General features: G+C 40.3%; 1 protein-coding gene across 2 annotated transcripts; it reads left to right on the top strand.

Moving 5' to 3' along the window:
* Nucleotides 1–1,174: 1,174 nt before the first annotated feature.
* Nucleotides 1,175–19,633, top strand: PPIL4 (peptidylprolyl isomerase like 4). 2 transcript variants are annotated; one of them, XM_058802258.1, is made up of 13 exons: nt 1,175–1,264; nt 1,753–1,820; nt 1,908–1,972; nt 3,779–3,896; nt 5,617–5,759; nt 6,085–6,181; nt 7,603–7,719; nt 8,607–8,731; nt 10,854–10,920; nt 11,781–11,892; nt 13,405–13,521; nt 14,124–14,287; nt 19,364–19,633. In XM_058802258.1, the coding sequence occupies exons 1-13, from the start codon at nt 1,195–1,197 to the stop codon at nt 19,577–19,579; spliced, it is 1,479 nt and encodes a 492-aa protein (XP_058658241.1). In that variant the 5' UTR covers nt 1,175–1,194; the 3' UTR covers nt 19,580–19,633. The 2 variants fall into 2 exon arrangements, with proteins under 2 accessions (XP_058658241.1, XP_058658242.1); XM_058802259.1 differs by having other exon boundaries at nt 13,405–13,501; nt 14,149–14,287.
* Nucleotides 19,634–22,884: the final 3,251 nt, after the last annotated feature.

Genomic DNA, 22,884 nt, shown 5'->3' on the forward strand with positions numbered 1-22,884 from the left:
CCTGTACAGCGTGAGAGAGTAAGCTATGACCACATGCAGCATCAGAACAAAGAACACCACACAGATATGCTTGTGGGCCTGCAAGGCACCAGCCAAAGTGTGCACATGCCTCAGAAAAATATAGGTTTGTAGTGTTTCCTGCGAGCAGCTATGCCCTGCCAGCATGCCTGTGCAGCTCAGCACTGGCACTGGAACGCATCATCTGTGTCAGATGGCAGCTCTGTGGGTGTGAGGTGCCCTGCACAGCTCCTCAGTGCGTCAGCGCATCCTCCTGTGCCTCTGCTGTCAGGGTTCTCCCACCACCCCGGGCTCCAGGACACCTGAGGTGCTCAGTCCGACGACAAGCTGGCTGTGTCCCTGTTCTTGTAATGTGTGGTTCTTAGCAGCATGTGGCACAAGAGACTGAGTGGACTGCCTGCACTCCTTGAGCAAGATTTTTGGAGCCTTGCAGCAACCTAGAAGGGCATTAAGTAAAGCAGATGCTTGCAAAGTTCTATCTAGTGGACCAGAATTAACTTAATCTCATTATTTCTATGCACCTTGGGTAATTGAACAGATGGATTACATTCAAATATCTTCCTTTTTAGATTATTCCAGTTATTGCAGTCCTTAGCTGATGCCTGCTTCTCATTGATTTTACACTCACTTACTAGATACTTCATGGTCACCAGCTATGTGAGGAGGACGAGAGAATTATGTCTCTCAGTGGTAAAGTCTGATGTCTGATGTCTCTCAGCTTGGGTCTGCCAGGTTTTCATGATTGTAAGTCCAGCCTCTTGTGCTTGGGCACAACAGTTCAGAATGAGTCAGTAGTTTACAAGAGCATGGGCTGAGGGCTAAGGACCGCTCGGGGAGACGGTGGATTCCCCATCCCTGGAGGTGTTTAAGGAACGTCTAGGTGTGCCAGTTATCTCTCAGGTCGGACTCGATCTGAAAGGGAGGTAGGTCTTTTCCAACCTGGCAGAACAATCTGTCTGAAAGTATACCAGGATCTTACATATCGAAGAACATCCTGCTTTAACTTTTACACGTTCCACATTTTCCACCGCCGGCGCCCTCAGGCCTGCGGGGACCCATGGCCCGCCCCGCCACACCCCTGAGAGATCCTCCGCGGGGTCTTCCGCGCCGCCAGGGGGCGCCAGCCGGGCTGTGCTGGGCTTTGCCGGGCTGGGCCGGGCTGTGTCGTGCGCGGCCATGGCGGTGCTCCTGGAGACCACGGTGGGCGACCTGGTCATCGACCTGTACACGGAGGAGCGTCCCCGCGGTACGAGCCGAGCCCGCCGGCACCGCCTTTCCCCGGCCCTGCCGGCACCGGGCTCGCCCCTGAGCCCCCCGGCCCCGGCTTTCCCCTTGCGCGGGCGGGTGGCGGCCTCGCTCGGCGCAGAGGCCGGGGGTGCAGTCAGTGCTCACGGCCGCAAATGTAATATCTGTAATATCTCAATCGAAGGGCTACCGTGAGCTTCTTTCTCAAGCGTTTGAAAAGAAACGAGAGGGAAAGGGAGGGGGGAAGTATGTTTCTGTAAAACCAGCCGTTTTTAGGGTTCTTTGAATCGCTGGAGATGGTTTGTAGGAAGGGAGGAAATGTTACACCTCTTTCGAGCATTTCTCTCAGTGTTTATGGGCTGTACCCTGATAAGTCTCGATGCAGTCTGCTCCAAAAACACTTTTCAGCACGTTAAACTAGGGCTCTGTTATATCCATTCTTATTGTATCTGGAGTTTCCTTTGTAAATGTTGCTATGATTTCTTGCAGCTTGTCTGAATTTCCTGAAGCTCTGCAAAGTCAAATACTACAATTATTGTCTTATTTATAATGTACAGGTGAGTATTCTCAATTCCTTGTTTTTTTGGTTGGTTTAAATTCACAAATATGAAAGCAGTATCTTATGTGATTCTCCTTTGTGACAGAGGGATTTTATTATACAAACTGGTGACCCCATGGGAACTGGTCGTGGAGGGGAATCCATATTTTGGTAAGTGTTTATGTATAGAAATTATACATAGATATGTGTGTGTGTATATATATCTCAACAGAGTTTGTGTAAGGGAGTAGGAGTTCCCGGTTAGATTGTCTTCAGCATTCTTGGGGCAGAATTACTGGTGAGAAATAAAAATGTTGATGCATAAGCTTCTTTGGTTTTCATAATTAGATCCCTTTAAATTTCTATGCTGCCTTTGGCCATTCACTGTTTTTTTTTTTCCTGGACATTGTTCTGTCTCTGACCATAGAAGTGAAGTTACAGGTAACAACTTGTACATGCATTTCTGTTTGTTTAAAAGCTGGCAAATAATTATGTTTGGTAAAAAAAGTATCATGACTAAATGCTCTGTAGAAGACAGAATCGATTAGCAGGGTGAATACATTTATTATTATAACAAAATATACTAAATTGAGCATGAGTGGAGCATAGAGGCAATACTTGATTTCCTCTGTATATAAGAAAGTGATCCCCTTACTTATTTGAGTTTTAGTCATGTTGAATGTTTACAAATAAATCGCTTTTCTTATTTGTTTGAGAAGTTTTCAGTGGTCAGGGAAACAAGAGTTGAAGAAATCATTCAAACAGCTAGGATGGAGTTAAAATGCATGTGTTCTGTATGATTCATTTGAAATAGTTATTAAAAGTAGGATTGAAGTTACAGAGCAGAACTAATTACTGGGGAGTTGCTGGGGAACACAATTTACAGCAATAAAAGTGTTCAGTTGGAACAGAGACAGTGTTTCTAGACTAGTGCTGGCTTTTGTAAGTCAGTCTGTCAGTGCCTCTTAAATACAAAGCGTGGAGCTCATGGATCCATGAATCACCTCTCCAGTGGTTCTGGAAGCAGTGTACCTGTGCTAAGCAGATGAAGTCTAGGTAGGTAAACTTGCCAGGCTTGCCTGTCTCTGCACACAAGTCAATTAAGTTTATTTTGATATGATACAAGTCTCCTAAGACTTACTGGTATGGCAAATTGGGAAGAACAGTGTGATGAGAGTGTCAGATCCTGTCTGGCAATAGCATGGAGAAGGTCAACTCGTCTTTTGTACCTGTTTGTTTCTGCTGCAGTGCATGGAACTGGAGTTTGTGTTCTTGCAGGCAAAGTTTAATTTGAATCCTCTCTTCATAGAGGCTAGCACCTGCCTAGGAGAATGAGTTTAAACACAGCACTGTCCTTACATTTGGGCAAATATGGTTATTGATCGTGCAGCCGTCAGTTTGTGGAATGAGACAAAATAAATGATAGCAGAGTTAGATAAAAAAAAAATTAAAAAGAGTGCAACAATTTGCCATATCCTGTATATCCCAAATTACTGTATTCAGTCCTGTCTGTATGATGAACTGATTTTGCACATAGATGTCCCGCTTTTCTGTTTTTCTTGGGAGATAATTTTTTTCATGTAAATAACTGCGTTTTTACAGTATGGAATAACTTATTTTTGCAGAACCTACTTAAAATGTACAGTTCCTTCATGCCTCAGAAAAATGCTGCACACTGTACTTAAAAATATATAAGTATACCCTTCCCACCCCCCAAAAAAGCCTCTGTGAAATGTCCAGAGAAAAAAATTGTTCTTCCTTGTAATATGGAAGGAACATAACTGTAACCGTGGAAGTGTACAGGTCCATAAATATGTTCATGAGTGCAATATAAAATATAGGTTTATTTGAAGGCCTAATGTAATTGTGAAATGTAAAAAATTTTTGAGATGTCATTTAGAGTTTTACAATGTTTGGTTAGCTCACTTTGAAAAATTAATTTTTCTCGTAACATATCTGTTATGTATGTTTTTTTAGTCAGCTGTATGGTGATCAAGCCAGATTTTTTGAGGCAGAAAAGGTGCCAAGAATCAAGCACAAGAAGAAGGGAACTGTGTCCATGGTGAACAATGGCAGTGATCAGCATGGATCACAGGTCAGCACTGTGTTAATACTCTGATGTGATTTTGCTAATGTACAAAATGGTCAGGAAAAAAAATTTCTGTAGTTAAATGGAAGTGAAAATTAAGGAAACTGATTTTTGAAATAATGTTGACATTTTCTGGTTATGACTGCGTTAGTTTGGAAAGTGAAACCGTATCACAGTTTCTCCTGTATGGTTACTTGAAAGTGCATTAATAATGTAAGTTTACAGTTTTACCCCAGTGCTGGTATAAAAACAGTTTTTGAAAGTGGTCTTGTTCTGTTTGCTGTTCATGTGCACAAAGATTTTGTTGTAGGTAATTATTGTTACTTACTTTTTAAGGCTTTTTTTTTGTTTTTAAAGCTCATAGAACACTAATATTTCTGAATTATTATTATTTTAGGTGCATTGTCACTTCTAGGAATTAAAATGCCTTGCTTTTAATATCCATATATTTTAATTTTTAAAAAGAGGGATTTTTAATAATCAAAGAACAATTAAAAAAAAGGTAGGGTTTTATTCGAGCTAGACCTTGTAAAATATACAGGTAATTATGGTGCTTCCCTGCATTGTATGTATAAAATGGCATTTTGGGGTTGGGGTATTTAGGAAAAAGAGATGACAATAATATTTGTATTTAAGATACAGCCTGCTAGTGTATATGCAGGCTGTATATGCATACCCCATGGTTGGGGTATTTAGGAAAAAGCAATGACAATAGTATTTGTATTTAAGATACAGCCTGCTAGTGTATATATAGGCATGTGGGAATGAATGCTGATCCCAGGTTATTGCAGCTTCTTCCTTGGGAAAGAAAAATTCCAGAAAGAAACTACATGGAGTTGCCTTACAAGTATAGTGTAGTTTAGTGTAACCTTTACCAACTGCTAACCAATCTTAACTGTGTTGTAGAGAGAATGAGGAGTGGGATGTTACCAGTCAGACTGTAAAGTGTGGGTGCAGCAGTGGTGTCCTGTTATTTGTGCATATCTGCCTCTTCCTCCCTCCTCCATTGCCAAATGCTCTCTATAATTTGTTACTGAATTCTCAGCTGCTATCAGTGTTCATAGTTTCAGTTTTGCCTTAAGGTGGAAGATCTGATTTGTCATAAGATACTTTCTGGTACCAGTTCAAGTTGATCTAAGTCAGTGTGCGTTAGTTCTCTCAGTGCTGCTGCATCCTGTTTTTCAGGAGAGGGGTTTGTGGGAAGAAAGGAAAAAAGTGTGGATAGAATAGGTAAAGATAGTAGTTAAAAGTAGTACTATGGGAGTTAGGTGAAGATAGTAGAGGGAGTTTCTGCCAAATTTATGAAAAAGTACCTGCCAAATGCTGCTTGGTGATCGGGTGATTTGAGCTCAGCTCACAAGGGGTAGCCTTGCTCTTTCTGTCCTCTCCCTTTCATCAGCTGTGATGCCAGTGACAGCTTTTGCTGGTCTTGCTCAGCAGCCCTGCCCAGCAGAGATCTCTCTGCTCCTCCAATCCCTTGTGCCTGCTTACCAATTCACAGAAGGATCCTGTGCTGCACCCACAGGCTCCTGCACAGGGAGATTGCCTCAGGCACTGGCTGTGAGCTGTATGTTCGCTCACCATATTTCCAGAGCAATCTTCTACAAAAAATGGGAAGATGGTTTTTTCCCCCACTGAATTCAGTGAGAGTGTGTTAAGATTTTTTGAAAAAGTACAACCTGAATTTTTCTATTTACTGTTTCTACTTTTGTATGTTCTTTTGTAGTTCCTCATTACCACAGGGGAAAACCTGGATTACCTTGATGGTGTGCATACAGTATTTGGAGAAGTGACAGAAGGCATGGATGTGTTGAAGACAATTAATGAAACCTTTGTAGATAAGGATTTTATCCCATATCAAGATATCAGGTGTGACTGCTTTTAACTTTGCTTTTTGAGGAATACATTACTATTGAATGAATTTACTTCTTTTGGAAACTAGATTAATATCATGCTATCTTAAATCCTTTTTATTCCCCCAGTATTAGAGGCTAAATAAACAATAAACAATAAATAAACAATATTTAGCCATGTTGCCCTTCCAAAAGCATCAGTGCTAGAATCTCCAAGCACACGGGATATTTGGCAGTTTGGGATGCAGCTGAGATGTAGTGGGGCTGGTCTGGTGTTAGTTGTGTAAACCAAGTTTTACTTGCATGTAACCAATGCTGATCTTGACTTTGTTTTCTCTAAGGATAAATCATACAGTAATTTTAGATGATCCCTTTGATGACCCACCTGGGCTGTGTGTTCCTGATCGCTCACCAGAACCTACAAAGGAGCAGCTCGATGTGAGTGTTCACAACAGGAAAAGTTGGAAGAAATAATTTAAAAAGTTTATCTCAATTAGTGTCCAGCATAGATTTGGCCAAAATAAGAAATCAGTCTTCAAGATTTTGTGTCTCAAATCTATGTCCTAAGAGAGCTGCACATTTTTTCATGCAGAAGGTGTTCTACTGTGCCAGCTTGAGTTCTGGTATGTCAAATGCTTGTTAGTTATTTGGGGCTACTGCTGAGTTTAATCAAATACAGCTCCTTAACCTTTCAAGAGAAGGATAAAAGCATGACTTGGATGCTCCCCCTGTGGCTCCAGTGGAGTTGTGTTTGAAAGCTGTGTTTTAGGTTTCTATTTACAGTGTAGATAAGCAAAACATTCAGAATATTCAATGCTAGTATTACTGGTTTTCTGTATACTCTGGTAGAAGACAAAATATAACTAACATTTATTAATATTGGAATGGTTACTGTTTTTTTCCTTTTAAATGTGAATAGGTTGTGTTTCAGTGGAAGTAATCTTGGTCATTCTTGAGTTATATGTGCAGGCACACATACTGCTCTGGGGTATTTGTTCAAACAGAAGGAATTTTATAAAAATAATTACAGTTATTAGTAATTTACTCATTTGCAGTTAGAGAAATTGCTTGTGAGATTATTCCCTTGTATGGAAACAGTTGTTTCTAGTAAAGAATTAATTAGCTAGAGAAAATATTGTTCATTTTTTACCTTAATAATACAATTATAAGATTGAAATTGGGGTTTCATAGTATGTGTGCACAGTGGTTGATCTCTGATATGCTTTCAGCTATGTTAAGAATAAGGTATTTAGTAGCTCACTGCCAGCAGCATAGAGATGTGAAGACTTGTACTGAGTTTTTTAGCCTGTCTGAGGATAGGCATATCCTCCCCTTTTAGCACAGAAATGTCTGTAAGAAAGGCAGCATTCTAGAAATGCTGGTGAGGATAAAAAAAAATAAACCTCAAGTCCTGCCTAGGTATAGATGTATAAAAGCAAAATTATTATTGTGCTATGCTCTATTTAATGTCTTGCTAGACACAACAAATATTTGCAGTGTTCCTTACCTTCATTTGTGGCAGGAGTTACCTGGATGAGTTGACACTTGTGGTGAGCTGTTGAGTGGGTGGGTATATAGAAAAGAATTTAGAATACCTCACTGAATATGGTTCAGACTAGTCACAGAACTTCAGAAATAATTCACAGTGCCTGAAATATGAGGATAACATCCTTTTTTTCTTTTGTTGTAGTCTAAGTGGGAAGGACAGAATGAAAGCCCAGTTCTGCAGACATGCAGTGCTTAAGCATGTTTTGTGTCTTGAGGGATGAGGGAAGAGGTTGTCCAAGTAATAGTTGGAGAGTGAGAAAGAGTTTTTGGCCATGGTTTGGTAATAAATATCCTTTTCCTTCATTTTTCAGAGTGGCAGAATAGGAGCAGATGAAGAAATTGATGACATGAAAGGACGGACTGCAGATGAAATAGAAGAAGTTCAGGCAGAAAAAGAAGCAAAAACTCGTGCAATTCTTTTGGAAATGGTGAACATCTTTCTGTATTTACCTTTTAGATCTTATTTCCCTGTGTGTGCATGCTGTTAAGTCTAGGAGGGTATGTACCATTTATACTTGAAATTACCTGTCTGGTGATGATGTGTTTCAGAATCTGCTATTAAATATCTCTTTTACAATGAAAGGATTGAGCATGAGCACTCATGTTGTGGTTTTCTGATAAAACCAGTGATAGTTCATTGTCAGAGTGGCCAGTGGAGGCTTTCTAAAAACTTGCTAGAAATTCATCCAATTTAAAAAATGTAACAGATATAGTATGCTGCTGGAATACCTGCAGTCCTGGAAAAGGTTCAGCCTGTGTGGGAGAGAGCTGAGCTAACTTGTAATGAACTCCTCTCAGTGATAAACTCCATAGTAACAAAAATTGTAAACAGGCTTTGAAGTCCTTTTTTTTTTTTTAAGAAAAAAAGTAACTAAAATATACACCCTTGAGAGATTAGTGAATCCATCTCACTTCCTTACAACTACCAAATTCAAATTTATGGTGAACAGTTTGCAGCAGAGACTTATTCCAGGATCAAGCCAGATCTGGCCACAGTGTTGCAGAAGATTTGTAGGGACAAAAAGGGTGCACTTTCACCTTTTGGAACTGTCTGTTTTTTATCCTAAGACCAGAAAAAGCAAAGTAGAACGTATTTGTGAACTTTCATGAATTCCAGCAGTGGAATTGCAAATAAATAATAAATTTTGGGTGCTATAGAAAACACTTTTTTGTGTCACACTGAGTAGCAAAAATATTTAATAAAGTTTTGATTTTATGATAGGAATGTGAGATCACCCAAAAAATGTGTTCCCAGTGTGCTGTGCTACCTACTGAGAGCTTTAGGCCTAAGTGAGGTCTTCTTTCTGTATCCCAGGTGGGAGACTTGCCAGATGCGGACATCAAACCGCCAGAAAATGTGCTTTTTGTGTGTAAACTGAATCCTGTGACCACAGGTGAAGACCTGGAGATAATATTTTCACGATTTGGTCCCATCAAAAGGTAATTATAAAAGAGAAAACCTTCTTTGTTGAAATTGAACTTGATTCCTCCCAGTCTGTTTGGCTGTAAAGGAGTAGTCTGGTGTCTCAGGAGATTTATGCTCTGTTTGGATAGAGACCACAACAATGGGGATACAAAGGCAGATCTAGCTAGATAAATATCCTGCCCCAGGAGTGGTTTTAAGGAAAGCCTAAGGAAGTGTAGGAACCAAGAAGGCATGTAACACTTCTCTTTGCCCCCATCCTCTCATTCCTTCAGCAGTTTTTATGTCAGATGCTCAATGAGCTGGATAGAGTCTCTGGGATTTTCTTTCCTGTGGGAGTATTTGTGGTTTGGGATAAAGCACCAAACATCTGTGGTGTCTGATACACTTCTTGCAGGTGTTCCTCATTCCTGCTGCCCTTCTCAGTTTTGACCTTGGCTTCTGGTAGTTTCAGCTGATTCCTCCTAGTACTGCTACCAAAAGACCGGATGGGCAGTGAAATCTGCTTTCCTACACTCCTCTATCCTACACCCCAAAGTTATTTTTTCTCCTTGCCTAGAGCACTAAGCTACATATTCATGCTTCTTCATAGTACAGACTTAATTACCTTGTTTTGCTCTTCTTGTCCTTTTCCTGTTCTTTTGTTTTCATCTCAAGATGACAGAACCCGAACTGCACACAGTTTTGAGGAAATTACAGATTTGTAGTGGAACAGTTTTGTTCTCTGTTTTACTCTTAACTCCTTTTCTAGCGAATGCTAAAGTTGTTTTTTTCATTGGGGTTTTTTTGGGTTTTTTTACAATATACAGTTACGATTCAACCCATGCTTATCTTGCTGCATGTTTATCGATGCAGAGATGTTTCTTATACCCTTTCTGCTTACTTTCCCCAAAAGCTTTTGGTGCAGGAGTTTATTAGAATTTGCAGAGGGATTTCAAAAGACTTCATGGAATGGATCATCATCATCATCACCACACATGAGCATGTTGACTCTGTTAGGGCATTTCACTTAAGTTTATTCAGGCGGTCTGGCGTAGGCCCTGTGTATTCAGATGGATGCTAACTTTGTTCTGCTTAGAGTTTCTGGCAGTTTGTGCAGTACTGGCACACAGGTCTGCAGGCTTCCAGATCCCAAACTACACTGTCTGTGTGTGGGGGGGAAATTTGCGTTGTATGCTACTCATACTACTCCAGTGTCATTTCTCTATGCTGTAAGGATTTCTAATTTTTTGGATCTCTGTTAGAGTTGTCACTCTTCTGCAGTCCTTCCACTTTCAGATAGGTTCTCTGAATAATCCATGAAGGAGGGTTCTTGCACAAAATCATTCTGCCCTCTGCTGCTAGGAATTCCTGTAGCTTGTCTCAATAGTCTTATGGTCTACTTTTTTTTCTTTTCCCTCCCAGATTTTTTTTCTTTCAGCCTTGATCATCTTTTGATTCCGGATCCTGATTTGTCACTTCCTTTCTACACGTCTCACATTATTCTCACCTTAATGCCACATATCCTGCCCTTGTTGCCTGCGTGCCCTCCTCCAGCATCCTGTAGTCAGAATTCTTACATTCAGTACAAGAGTTGTGCAATACTGATACAATACTATATTCTTCCCATTTTGCACTACTTACTCAATACTTTCAGGCTTCTTATTTTTGCCCAGTGACCTGCATGATAAAAAGTTGGGCTGCTGAAGAGGTGCTTGCTAAGAAGAGAAAGTTTGTCACAGGATGTTTGTTTAAACTTTTGCTTAAAATGACAGAGAAAACAGAATGTGGGATTTCTGATCTTGCATTAGTGAAATGCAGAAAATTAGAAACTCAAACAGTAATGTTGGAAAATATATTTTGTTTCATTGTTTAGAAATTCATCTATAGTTTTGTCCTTCATGGTAACTGCATGTGAGTTCAGTGTAGTTGCTCAAAGCAATGTTATTGCTTTGAAAAAGCAAAAATGCAATCATGCATTTTTTTCTTGCAATAGGGGATCTCAGAATCAAGTGTTTTAATACCTTCAAGGTGTTTAGGTTTTGTGGGTTGGGGTTTTTTGGGTTTTTTTAACTTATTTGTCCTTTTAAGCAGTGCTTTCCTACCCTACATTTTTTGCTCCAACAGTGTTAACATTTTAATTTCCTATCATTTTTTCAGTTGTGAAGTGATCCGAGACTGGAAGACTGGTGAATCTCTTTGTTATGCTTTCATTGAGTTTGAAAAGGTATGGGTTTTAGGTATGAACTGTATGTAGATCCTGCTTGTAAAAGCCCCTTTTTGGTATACTTCTATCTAGGAAAAACACTGACATCTTCAAGTGTGGAATAGTTAGTGTTTTCTCTTACTGAGAGAAACTATAACTTAGTTATAGAAGTTGTGGGTCCTAAATGAGTCAATATGCAAGTCTGTCTCTGTGTGAGCTGCCAGTACAAAAATGTACTTAGACTGTCTTGAAACCAGTGAGAGGGGATCAAGTCCTTTTTTCCCCCAGAGTGCATTAAGTCTTGGAAGAGTTGAAGAAAGGAGTGCTAGGAGCATGCAGCATAGAGAAAGGAGGGTGTATGGAATAAGATGGATCTATGTTTTCAGTGGTTTTCTCTTCTGGGCTTGTAAATGATGCCCACTGTATCAACACACTGCTTAAGAGTGTTGGCTGTGAGATGGATGGCAATAGCTCTCTTGGTGCTGGGTAGCTTTATGTGTCCTGGTATCTCTCATCTGTGAGGACAACACTGGAAAATGGTCTCACTTTCCTTTAGACTATTTATGTAGTTCAAATGGAACTTCTATCAGTTGTTCTGTTTTCTTTTTTTTTTTCCCCTGAGTGTGTTACATGTGCCAAATATGTAGCTGGATGGGCAATTTTTTAAATACTGAAATGAGCTGAAGAATTGGGAATTGAAATGCTGATAGTCAGAGAAAGCATAACTATTTCTTTTGAAATGGTACAATTCAAGAGCTATGGTGCTTCAGGCAATTTCAGAAAGAAATGTGTGCCACTAAGCAGTTGAATTTCTGTGTGAGCTTTTCTGTGAATATTCCTGTGAAATAATCATGACTCAAGATTTTCCTGGTTAATATCAGGAGGAAGACTGTGAGAAAGCCTACTTCAAAATGGACAATGTGCTGATAGATGACAGACGGATACATGTGGATTTTAGCCAGTCTGTTGCAAAGATTAAATGGAAGGGAAAAGGTAGGTATATTTGCAATTCTTTGATCCTCATAACTTAACAAGCCATGACTTCTAAACTAAGCATTATATAAAGAGTTAGGAGTTTAAATCATCTCATCTTCAGGCATATAAATGTTTCTGGTACTGTAATAAATAGAGCCAACACAGTTGTTAGTTCTTCCCTTCATTTGTTTCATTAGAAAAAGTAGAAGGGCTTCCTACTGTTACATGAGCATTGCATTGCCACTGATTACCTTTTTGGCCAATGTCATTTTGCCACTAAACATTTTTTTTGTCTCAAATTTTGGACATGATTTTTTTGATACATATTACTTACTAGCAAAATAATATGCCAATACATTGTTATTTTCTAGTTTCTTTATTCACTGTATGACAGTCAGGTGCATACAAGAAAAAGTCAGTATTGAGGCCAGGGATTTCTGTTCTTCACCCACTGTAGGTCAAATGTACTGCATGACAGATTGTGTGTTACATAACCCAGTTTCAGGTGTTTGAGGATATTTTGGGAGGAAAAGGGTGGTGGAAGAGGTGGATGCAGTGGTTATTTGAATACTGGGGGCATGAGCAGAACACTGGACTTGGAGAGATGCCTGTGCATTGCATTGGTGACATTCTTGTGTGTGGTCTTCTGAAAATGCAGTCAGCCCTCAGTTGTTGGTGCGCAGTGTCTCCAGGTAGGGTTGTGGCCATGAGCGCAGAGATGCTGGAACCTGTCCTGCACAGAGCTGCGATGACTCTATTCTGTCTATACCAGGTGCTGTAGTGCATCCTGTATTGACTGCCTGTGTGGGAAACTTTACCTGGGGTCTAAATAGTCCAAAATATTGGAAAGCTAACTGTATTGTCATCCCGTGCTTACGTGTTACCCCAAAAATGACCTTCTACGCTCGGCGGCAGTTTCTGGCCTGGCCAGCGAGTGTTGCAGTTCTGGGCGTGGCCGGGAGAGGGCAGCACGCTGCCGCGGTTCGTTGATGCGTGCATTGGCGCTTCCGTGAATGGAAGCTGAAATCCCTCGTGTTCCTCTTTAAATCTGGACGTGAACATTTTTAGTCGTAGTCTTCCGCTTGAATTCTTGAGCTGTAGCTGTCTCAGAGGTTTCCCTCTGTGCAGACCAGAGCAAAAAATCATTTAATAACGAGAACAGTCTGTGGGCTTTCAGGGTAACACAATTTTAAGTAGTGTGATGTAGGACCTGTGATAGAAGTGAGACTAAGCCAGTTGCTGAATCCTGCTTTGTGATCCTCTTTATGTGTTGTCTCCACTGGACATGAATGAGCAGAAAGCTCGGTGTTGTTTAATGGGATCTGCAAGCAAGAGAAGGACAGAACATCCCAACTTGTCCTACTCTTTTCTACTCTGTTATGCAGATGTCTGTTTCTGGAACTGTATCCTGCTCTGGAGCTCTCTGTGGTTATAAAGAGCCCCCTAAATCATCATCAGAATTTAAAGATAGTTGTGGATGTTGGTTGTGTCTGTGGTTAGAGTGAAATGAACATATTTTTTTGCGGACAGGTGGGCGGTATACCAAAGAAGATTTCAAGGACTATGAGAAGGACCATGACAAACCTTCGAAATTTGCTCTGAAAGAAAAGGTTAAACCAAAGCAAGAGTATCCTTTTCTTTTCAAAGGTACTTTTTGAATTAAGTAGAATTTATGAAAACAGCCTGGAAAAAGCCTTCTTATTTTTAAAGCCTGCCAAATGGGTGTTTGCCTTCTAGCTCATATTACCATTTGGTGTTTGAGATGGCATTTAATATTTTGTGGTTTTCACTTTGATGAATTTAATCAAATCAAAATGTGCTGTTTCACTTCCATGTTGTGTGCAGGTAAATAATATTCCTAGTCCATGGCCCTGGAATGACATATGGCATAACAGAGTTCCTAAGTAGTTTCAGAGAGGACCTTCTGCCTCCGAAATGAGGCCATTCTAGTATTAATATTAAATCATTCTCTAAGATTATACTTTGCTTGTGATAAGCATGAGAGAAAACACCATAGGTTGTTCAGATATCCCCAGGTAGATAAGAAAGGAGAATGCAGCCTGGCTGTATTGTTTAACAATACAGGACAGACTTCACTGATTTTAGCACAGCTGATTTTTTTTTCAGTGTCTACAACTGTGTTCTGACTGAAATATGTGTTGAGTCTTGGTAAATGCTTGTTAGATAAACAGGGATTGGTTTGCTTCCTGGGCTGTTGTGTTCTGCTCCTTACTTATATTGGGAAACAGATCTGTCCTTAACCAGCACCATCAGTGCCAAGTATGACCTTGTGCTGGATGAGGATGTAGAAGAGTGTCACACAAGTCAGTCACACTTGGCTAAAAAACAGAAAAAGAAAAAGCACCACCACTCTGAAGATGAAGATGATGACAAGAGGACCAAAAAATCTAAGGTACTTGACTTTTCATGCATTAACTTTATACCTGTTCATTGTTTTCCTCATAAAAGAAGCCAGGAAGAAAGTGTGATATTGGATAAGGACACAGCGTGCAAAGTCCTGTGTAACATACAGCAGCTGTAAACCTGCAGAAGGCTGATGTTAATATTTGATTATGAAAGAGGGTTTCCTCATGAACTTTTGTAGCTTGGCAGGTCTAGATGGTTTTTTGCCAAAGCATCCTGAAGAGGCAATGTAGCCTCTCATAAAGTAGGGGATCTTCAGCACTTTGAACCTGTTGTTCCTAGTCATAAAGTAGTAGTTAATCGTATTTCACAACTGTAGACTATGTCTCATTTCTTGCCAGACCATAATATGTTGGGTTTTTCCTGTGTGGAGTTGGGAGCACAATCTTTTTGTATTTAAGTGTCTTGGAAGTGTTTGTGTAAAAACCTTCATGCGGGTTTGCTTGCATCTGGAATGTGCAGGCCTGTGGAGCTGTGGAGGACAGCACAGGAGACAGCAATTCTGTCATTCATTAGTTCCACTGCAGCCTGTCAGGACAGCATTCCCACATTTCTGAGAGCTTGGGATATTGAAGATGAGGTGTTTTGTGGAAACGAAGTCTGCAGTGAGAATGTGGAGCGTTAATCACCACTGAAGTGAGCATTAGGAAGAATTGAGCTAAACTGGAAAAGAAAAAAACCAAACCCCAGTATTTTAACAGTGCAAGCTTTATGAGTGAGAACAAAGCTGTCTCTAGCAACTTTGCAGAAAGTGAAAAAGTTTCAGCTGCAGCAAATAAGGCTGTTGTCCCATCCTGCATTTTGAGCACTGCTGAAAGTTTTGGGTACACAAGGCATACATGAGTCTGTTCTTATACATCACTTCTTGCTGAAGTGCTTGAAAATTATTTTTCTCATGAACATCAGCAATTAAAATCTTGCAGTGCCAGCAGTGAGCCCTATTGCTCATTCATGGACCCTTTTTTTTTGTGTCACTGCACTAATTCAGTCAGGTTCCTTTTGAGTGGAGGGGGAGAGGCTTGTTCAGGTAAGTAAAGTCCTGGCTGCAGTGTGTGCATACAGGAGGTGTGGACTAATGTTGGTTTAGAATTTCTCCTGTCTGTTTGGCTGATGGAAACTGTTGCTTTAGACTTCTTGAAACAGGTATTTTTGGCGGCAGTCTTTGTTCCTGATGGTTCAGGAGTTACACCCATGGAGCTGGCCAGTCATGCATTATCAGCAGAGAACATTTTAAAATCATTTAGAAGCCTTTACCCCTGCAGGTGGCACAAGTGCTGGCAGCAGTAGGTTTTTAACATTTGTTCTAAACCGTTGTAAATGGATTGTGAGACTTCATAGCACAGAAACATGAAGGAGAACAGAGGGATTTTTGGTGCTATTTTCAAGTTCTGGAATAGAACATATTCTAATGCTTGTCTGTGTGATCTCCTCTGTGTTTACATGTATCTTTTTGTGATTTAGTCACCTGCTCCTGATGTGGTTTGTTCTTGTAATCTGCTGCTGCTGGGTTCTGGTATCTTCTTTCCCACAGCTTTCTTCTCTCTTAGTCACCTTTACCCATTTTGCTGTAAGTAGTTCAGCTTTCTTATGCCCGAAATCACAGATGGAGGCTCATGTCTATTCTCTGATGGCAAGCATCATAGTTCCCTCTTGGAGCTGTGAAAATTAATTTCTGGGAAGAATTTTTCTCTCTGGATTTGAATATCCTTGTTAGTGTGTACTGTACAGTAGGCACATACTGAGCAGTGTTTACTCAGTCTCACACAGACTCAGTATTTCGGGAATGGCCTCTCTAGTGAAATCTGTTGCTAGCTTAGGTGACAAATCCTGCTTAGCATATACAAATTTTAATTTTGTTTTGTTTTTTACCATTCATACTTTGGGCATAATATGTGAAACTAAGGGGAGGCAGACATGTTCCTGAGGTGGAATATATTCAGGGGGAATATGAGTCCAACACAAAGCATAACAGCATGGAAACTTTAATGAATGGTAGTATTTTTAATATAGGCAAACAAAGCATTCTTCCTTCACCCTATTTTGCAAATCACTGAATGTATTTGAGGTAAGAACTTTAAAATAAAATAGCAGCAGACCTTCCACAACTCATCAGCCAAAGACCACAGTAGCCATGCTTCATACAGAAACTTCCACCATGAGTCCACAGTGTGGCAGAGATTTTAATTAAGAGAGATATGGGGCTTATAATGGGAAGTTCTGGCAACTGGAGCTGCAGTTTGTGTTATCAGCTCTAGCTATGACTTGAAGGGGTTTTATTTTCTCAATAGTTTCCATGATGTTGAGTTGTTTTTCTGTTCTCTTGCTGGTGTTACTTTTTTTCTTTAGTATATTTTGACTCATCCTTTTCTTTGTCTGACACCCATTTCCTGAATCTTCAGCCTGTGTGTTGATGTTTCAAGAATATATTTTTGAGTCTTGTGCTGTTTGACTTCATCACAGTGGGTAGAAGAGGTAGGGTGCTGTGGCTTGCTTTTAGTAAGTAACAGGATGTGGGTCTGGGGCAGGAGGGTGGGCTGCCATGTGGGTTTGTGGGTAGGATTTGGTAGAGTATTTCTGAACACAGGACATGCTTCTGCCTGAGATCTGTATTATGACTTTGTTTGCCTTCCAGTTTTCTGTTTTTTCCTGGATTTTATTTTTTAAGAGAGCTGGATCTGTGAGGTAGTATGGCCTATCCAATAGATTTTTGCAAGACATAGGGACTTCCCAATTTCAGATTGCTGTAGTGCATGGTTTTGGCAGAGGTACTGATTTTTCTGGTTTTGATTTCCTGCTTTTACTGCTTATTGGACACTGTTCCCTTCATATTCAGGGTCAGGTTTTATCAAAATCTCCCTCCAAAAAAGGCTCTCTCTATTTGTTTGCTCCTTTTAACCTTTAACTACTGTGTTTAATGTATGTAAGAGGTGGCATGTGCATTTTACTTCCATGGCCAGGATATTTCTTGCTATTTCACCTGGGACTGCTGTTTAGTCAGATATTACTTTTGGCAAAATCAGCCATGAACTTCCAGAGAAGCATCTTTCCCTCTTTCCTTATTTCCTTCCTTGTGTGTGCTCCAGCACAGTGCTGGATTAAGAATTGGGGTGATCATCACTTACTCAGTGACTGATGAGAGGCTGTGGTCCTGCATTGAGAAATACAAATTTCAGCAGTAAGAGAGAGCCTGCTGTTAAGTATGAATCTTTTTCTTCCAAGAGAGTGTGTTTTTGACTTTTGGGCATAAAAATTTGGTTTCAAAATACCATTATTTTTAGTAATCTAATGTGTTTTAAAAACTGACCTTTTTCCACACCAAAGACTTTAAAATGAAAAATCTTATAAAAGGGGAAATGTAACTTAAGCTGGCAAGAAATAAAGATGCCATTCATTCTAGTAATTCAAATTTCACTTTTTTTCCTTTACATTGTGATCATATTAGGTACTGTGGTGACCTTGTTGTGTCACTTTCAGACTTGCCTTGAAGACCTGTACCTTAAATGCTTTTGTGAAGGTCACTGTTGGCATTTAACTCAATGCTTGTATGACTCTGATCCTTTCAGCAAGTTGTCCTTTTCTGTGGCATCCAACAAGGGCCGTTTGTCTGTAGTTTGAAATGTTCACTAACCTGTTCTTGCCCCCACTAGGCCAGTAGCCTTGTCTCCAGTGTTTACTTGGTGGATTGTCCAACTGAGTCTGCCCTGCCTTTCTCCTGTCCCTCCCATGTGCTGGGAGGAAACTCCAGCAACAAACCAGCTAGAAGGCAGCCATACACCAAGCCCACCATTTGGTTTTCTGACCAATATTTTTTGTCTTGTTCCTGTCTACCCCTCCACTAGCATGTCCATTGTCTGATGTTTACCCAGGCCTTGTCACAGAGGGGCTTGAAGCCTCTTGGCTTTTTCAAACACATGGAGAGTGAGGCCTTTGGGCACAAGAGTGCATCATTTTGAGAGTGGATAGACAAAGCTCTTACAAGTAGCTGGAAGCATCACTGAGACACTTTGGTGGATCCAGATTTTAAAATGTGTACTGAAATAAAGCACAGTAAAGATGTGGAACAGGCATTTAGCCACCAGTGAGATTACTGTACCCAGCAGCAGCAGAATGTTTTTGTTACAGATCAAACCTGTGATTATTTGTGTGTCTGTTTATCCAGAGGGTTTGTGTTGCTTATTGTAACCCTAATACTTTCAGCATTATCAGTGTCATTCTAAAGGTGGTGTTTGCTCTGGGAACCACCCCAGTCACTGGCTTTCTGCATAAAATCTCTGGTTAAAGTAGAGTTTTTTCACCATTCTTTTAAATAAATGAAGTTTTCTTGTTGGTACATGGAGTGTAGGTTTTAACCATACAGTTGTGAAGGCTGCTGTCATGGTACATCCTTAGAAAAATAATATCTGAAATGAGGAAAGAAATGCTGTGCAATTTAATGCAGACGTTCTTCTTAACTCATATTGATCTGTGCTTATCAGTATTATTATTATTAAAACCCCATAAAATTGTACCTCTGTTAGCACATACAGTGATATTAAACTGTCAGCTTGTTCATTTTGCTGAAGCCTAGAATTTAGGCTATTAAGAATTATTACAGGTAGATCTTAAAATATATTATGCATCTGCAGAGCAGTGGAATGCCTGTGGGGCTTGAACCAAAACTTAATGGAAATATTTGCATTGCTTAGGTAAAAAAATCAGAAATCCAAATCTAGGTTACAGATCTGTTTGATGCTTGTGAAGAGTTTAATAATATCCATCTGAATGGAATCCCTATATAACCAGTTTTGCCAAAGCTCCTTAGGCAGTACAGGAAGCATGCCTGACAGCCATGCTTTTTTCTATAAACACTGACAGAAACTTAATTGTAAACTTACCTTCTTCAGATGGTTTCAGAGGGGTATTTTTGTGTTACCTTCTTCAAATCATTGTGGATGTGAATCTCTTTAAGGTACTACCAGCTGTAACTAAGGAACCTGCCATGCTCAACTTTTCTCTAGTTCACTTCGTGCCTCTGTGTGTTTCCCCTCTTGTTTGTAACTGCATTTGTGTCCAATTCCCTTGGCAGGACTCTGAGAGGAAGCACGAAGAGCGCTGCAGGGAGAGGACCAAGGGTGAGAAGAAGGACAGGCACCGGAGCCGCAGCCGCTCTCAGGACAGAGATTACAGCAGGCAAAAAGACAAATACAGAGAAGACAGCCGAGTGAGAGACTGGGATAAAAAAACAGACAGAAGCAGAAGTCCTAAGAAATCAAAAGACAAAGAGAGGTCCAAGTACAGATGAAGGACAAGTAAAATATGGAAGGGAACTAAAATAATAAATTCAACTTTTTTCTTTTGTGTTAGTGTTTTTTCTGTAATACTTACTGTAGTGTCTGACTGCAATATGCAGGAAGATTTTACAGCTTGATACCTTTCATTGGAACACGATCTGCTAATTCTAAAATTCAAGATGAATCACTGCAAATTGTTCTGCCCTGGAGTGCCTGTGCCTGGATAGGGTATGTCAATGGACTGTGAAGAAAGATAACTTCTTACTGATTCTCTGGGAACTCTGATATTTAAGGAACATAATCAGCTGAAACTATCCCATGGCAGAAAATTCTGACTAGGCAGGCCAGATAGGATGGCTGTAATCTCCAGACCTAAGATGAGCCGGGATACTGAGGGTATTTAATACAGGAATGTGCTTTCCAGCAGCATCTGCCCTGTCTTTGCTTTGGTAAAAACAAAGCTGGAGTCTAACATATTTGGTGCTTGTGGTAATTAGAAAACAGAACAAAAAAAAAAAACCCCACCTTCCTGTAATGTTGAAAATAACATAGAAAATGCTGTAGCAGAAGCATCGGCTTCTTCACTTTGACGTAGCTGAGGCCTGTTTGAAGGGGAATGCCTTGTGCTTTGAGGCTCTTTGTTCCTTAGTTGAAGGCTTAGAAACCAGCTCCTCAGTTTTCTATTGGATTCCTTTACTTGAAACAGCTTAAAAATGTATGTAGACTCAATTGTTTTATTCTATGGATTTGAGTAAGTTTGAGACGTATTTTGATGTCACATGTTATATTTCCTTTAGTTCATTGTAGTCTTGAGCTTGAGTCCAAGACTTAAAGTGGGCTTGACCAAATGCAGAAAGTGTACTTGGCTAAGAGGCTGCCTTTTGATGAATCTCTTACTTTTGTGTCCTTCAAAGCATAAAACTAGAAATCCAGGGCTTCCACAGCTGTCTCCTGGCACAACATTTGTAACTGCCTGAGACCCTCCAGGGGCCGGTGCCATCCTTGCAGAGTCTGAGTGAGAGCCCTCTGTCCCAGAGGAGAGGTAAAAGGGAAGCCTGTCCCTGGAAGTGTCCTGGGGAATCTGGGGCTGAGGACTGCTATTCCTGTCAAGAAAATTTCTGCCTTCTGTCTGGGCATAACAAGACTCCAAGGAACTGTACCAGGTCAGGTGATGGTGCCTGTGGAGTAGTGCTGTGGAGGCAGTAGGTTGTCTCAAGCTCCTCCTGCTCTTGGCCTGCTCTGTTAAAGAAACAAGGATTGATTGTGCTGTCATACCGTTCTCAGTTCTGCTGTCCTTCTCCACACAACATTTTAACTTGGGAGAAGCACTGGCCAGATTTGACAGGGATGTGGAGTTAGTGAGGCAATTGCATTCTTGCCTTCTTTAGGAAATGGCAGTCATAGGAACACACTAAAGCTTCCAGCTGGGGAGAATGCTGGATTCTTGCTGAACATCACAGGTTCTCTTGTTTGAGAGTTGTGGCTTAACATCACAAGGAGTTTCAGCAGCCATTCTAGGCTTCAGCTAGCCCTCAACCACCTCAACCAGTGGGCCATACAGAACTTACCAATGTTTAGAAACAAACACCCTATTTCAGGTGAATGTGCTCACTTTTCTGTGGCAGAAATGGCTTTTCATTGCAGCAGGTAAATGCTTAAGAACTGAAAGTTTAAATGAGTATTATATGGAAGTAAATAGTCCATTTTCATTGTTGGCCAAAGAGTCTTCAGAACTAAGGATTAAAAAATCATCCACAAGGTTTCAAGTTTCTCATTTTCAATATGTCTTGGTGCTGTTAAAAATTCACAGTATCTTCAGATTAGTGAATTCACCTGTTTATATTTTTTAGGAGGAAACTTCCAAAGGTGGTTGTTCAAAAAATAAGGTGATACTAAATATTATATTTAAATTATTATATATTTTAAAATATTATATATTTTAAAAATAGGTGATTAAGTGACAGTATAGAAGCTCCCAATTTGGGAGCAAGTACTTAATATTAGGGCTGCATTTCTAGGCTAGTCTGCTGACACTGGAGGGGTCTCAGTTCACCTGGCACATGGACAGCAAAACACTTGGGTTAGATGGGATTTATTCCTCCTATTATTGTTGGAAATTATGGTTGTGTACATGGGGTTCTTCTGGGAACGGCAGGAAAAACATTTCCTGCTGTGCCCGTCCAGTCAGAGGTGTTGGAGTGGACAGGACTTTATTATCTGGGAGCTGAAGAGTTGACTTGTTTTAATCTAATGAGAAGTCACACTTCCCTGTCATTTGATTTTCATCAATGTTTTCTCCAAACTCAGTTTCACTATTGACCTTTGGTGTTTGTGGTAGTTGAAAAACAGAACCAAAAACCCACCTTCTTCTATAATATTGAAAATAGCATTGAAAGTGTAGCAGAAGCATCAACTTCTTCACTTTAACTTAGCTGATGTTTGTTTGAAGGGGAACACCTCATGCTTTAGAGCTCTTTGTTCAGTGGTTAAAGGCTTAACAACCAGTTCCTCAGAGTTTTCTATTGGATTCCTTTACCTGCAACAGCTTAAAAATGTGATGTAGACTAAACTGTTTTGTTCTGTGGATTTGGGTAAGTTTGTGACTATTTTGCTGTCATGTGTTGTAGTTGCTTAGTTCTTGGTAGATCCCTTGAGTTTGAGACCAAGACTTGGAGTGGACTTGGCCAAAACCATGTCATGAATAGGATCTGGTGGTAAAGCACTAAAGGCAAGTGGGAGGAGGGAAGGTTGCAACAGACATGTCATGGACATCACACAAGTCAGTGGAAGTAGCATAAATGTTGTATCCAAGTGGTTGGCATTGCAGGATGGGAGTTACCCAAACCCAGTCGTGGTACCCCTGTACTCTCTGCAGATAAAGCTCTGCCTGCTTCCTTCCACTTGTCAAAACCACACCCAACCCTAACAACCACACAAGCAAACCAAACCAAATTCTCCCCCACTTCCCTCATCTATTAGTTATTTGGACACGCATTTTAAAATTTCCAAGAAGTTTAGAACAATTTCTGTTTCTGTTGCTGCTGTTATCTTTGTCCACCTCATCCTGCTGTAGCCTGATTTTTTTCATGTAAAACTTGTATGTTGTTGGCAACAGGATTACAGGTTTTGCTTGTGATCTTCCTGGAGCATGGGTAATGTCTCTCCTTTTCTGTCAGTCACCTCTTGCACACAGAGGAGGTGCAAGCAATTTGAAAAATGTTAAATTACTGTCAGATTTATGTAAATATCTGCTTCAGGGTGGTATTTTTGTGTAAAATGCTTGGTCTGGCCACTGATGGAATGTGCTTTTTCTCAG

The sequence above is a fragment of the Ammospiza caudacuta genome, chromosome 3 (assembly GCF_027887145.1).
Source record: "Ammospiza caudacuta isolate bAmmCau1 chromosome 3, bAmmCau1.pri, whole genome shotgun sequence".
Taxonomy (NCBI): Eukaryota; Metazoa; Chordata; class Aves; order Passeriformes; family Passerellidae; genus Ammospiza; species Ammospiza caudacuta.

Coding starts and splice junctions, on each gene's coding strand:
- PPIL4 (XM_058802258.1), top strand. CDS start 1,195: ATGGCGGTGCTCCTGGAGACCACGGTGGGCGACCTGGTCATCGACCTG. Junction 1,265..1,752: donor CACGGAGGAGCGTCCCCGCG/GTACGAGCCGAG, acceptor GATTTCTTGCAG/CTTGTCTGAATTTCCTGAAG. Junction 6,182..7,602: donor CTACAAAGGAGCAGCTCGAT/GTGAGTGTTCAC, acceptor TTCATTTTTCAG/AGTGGCAGAATAGGAGCAGA.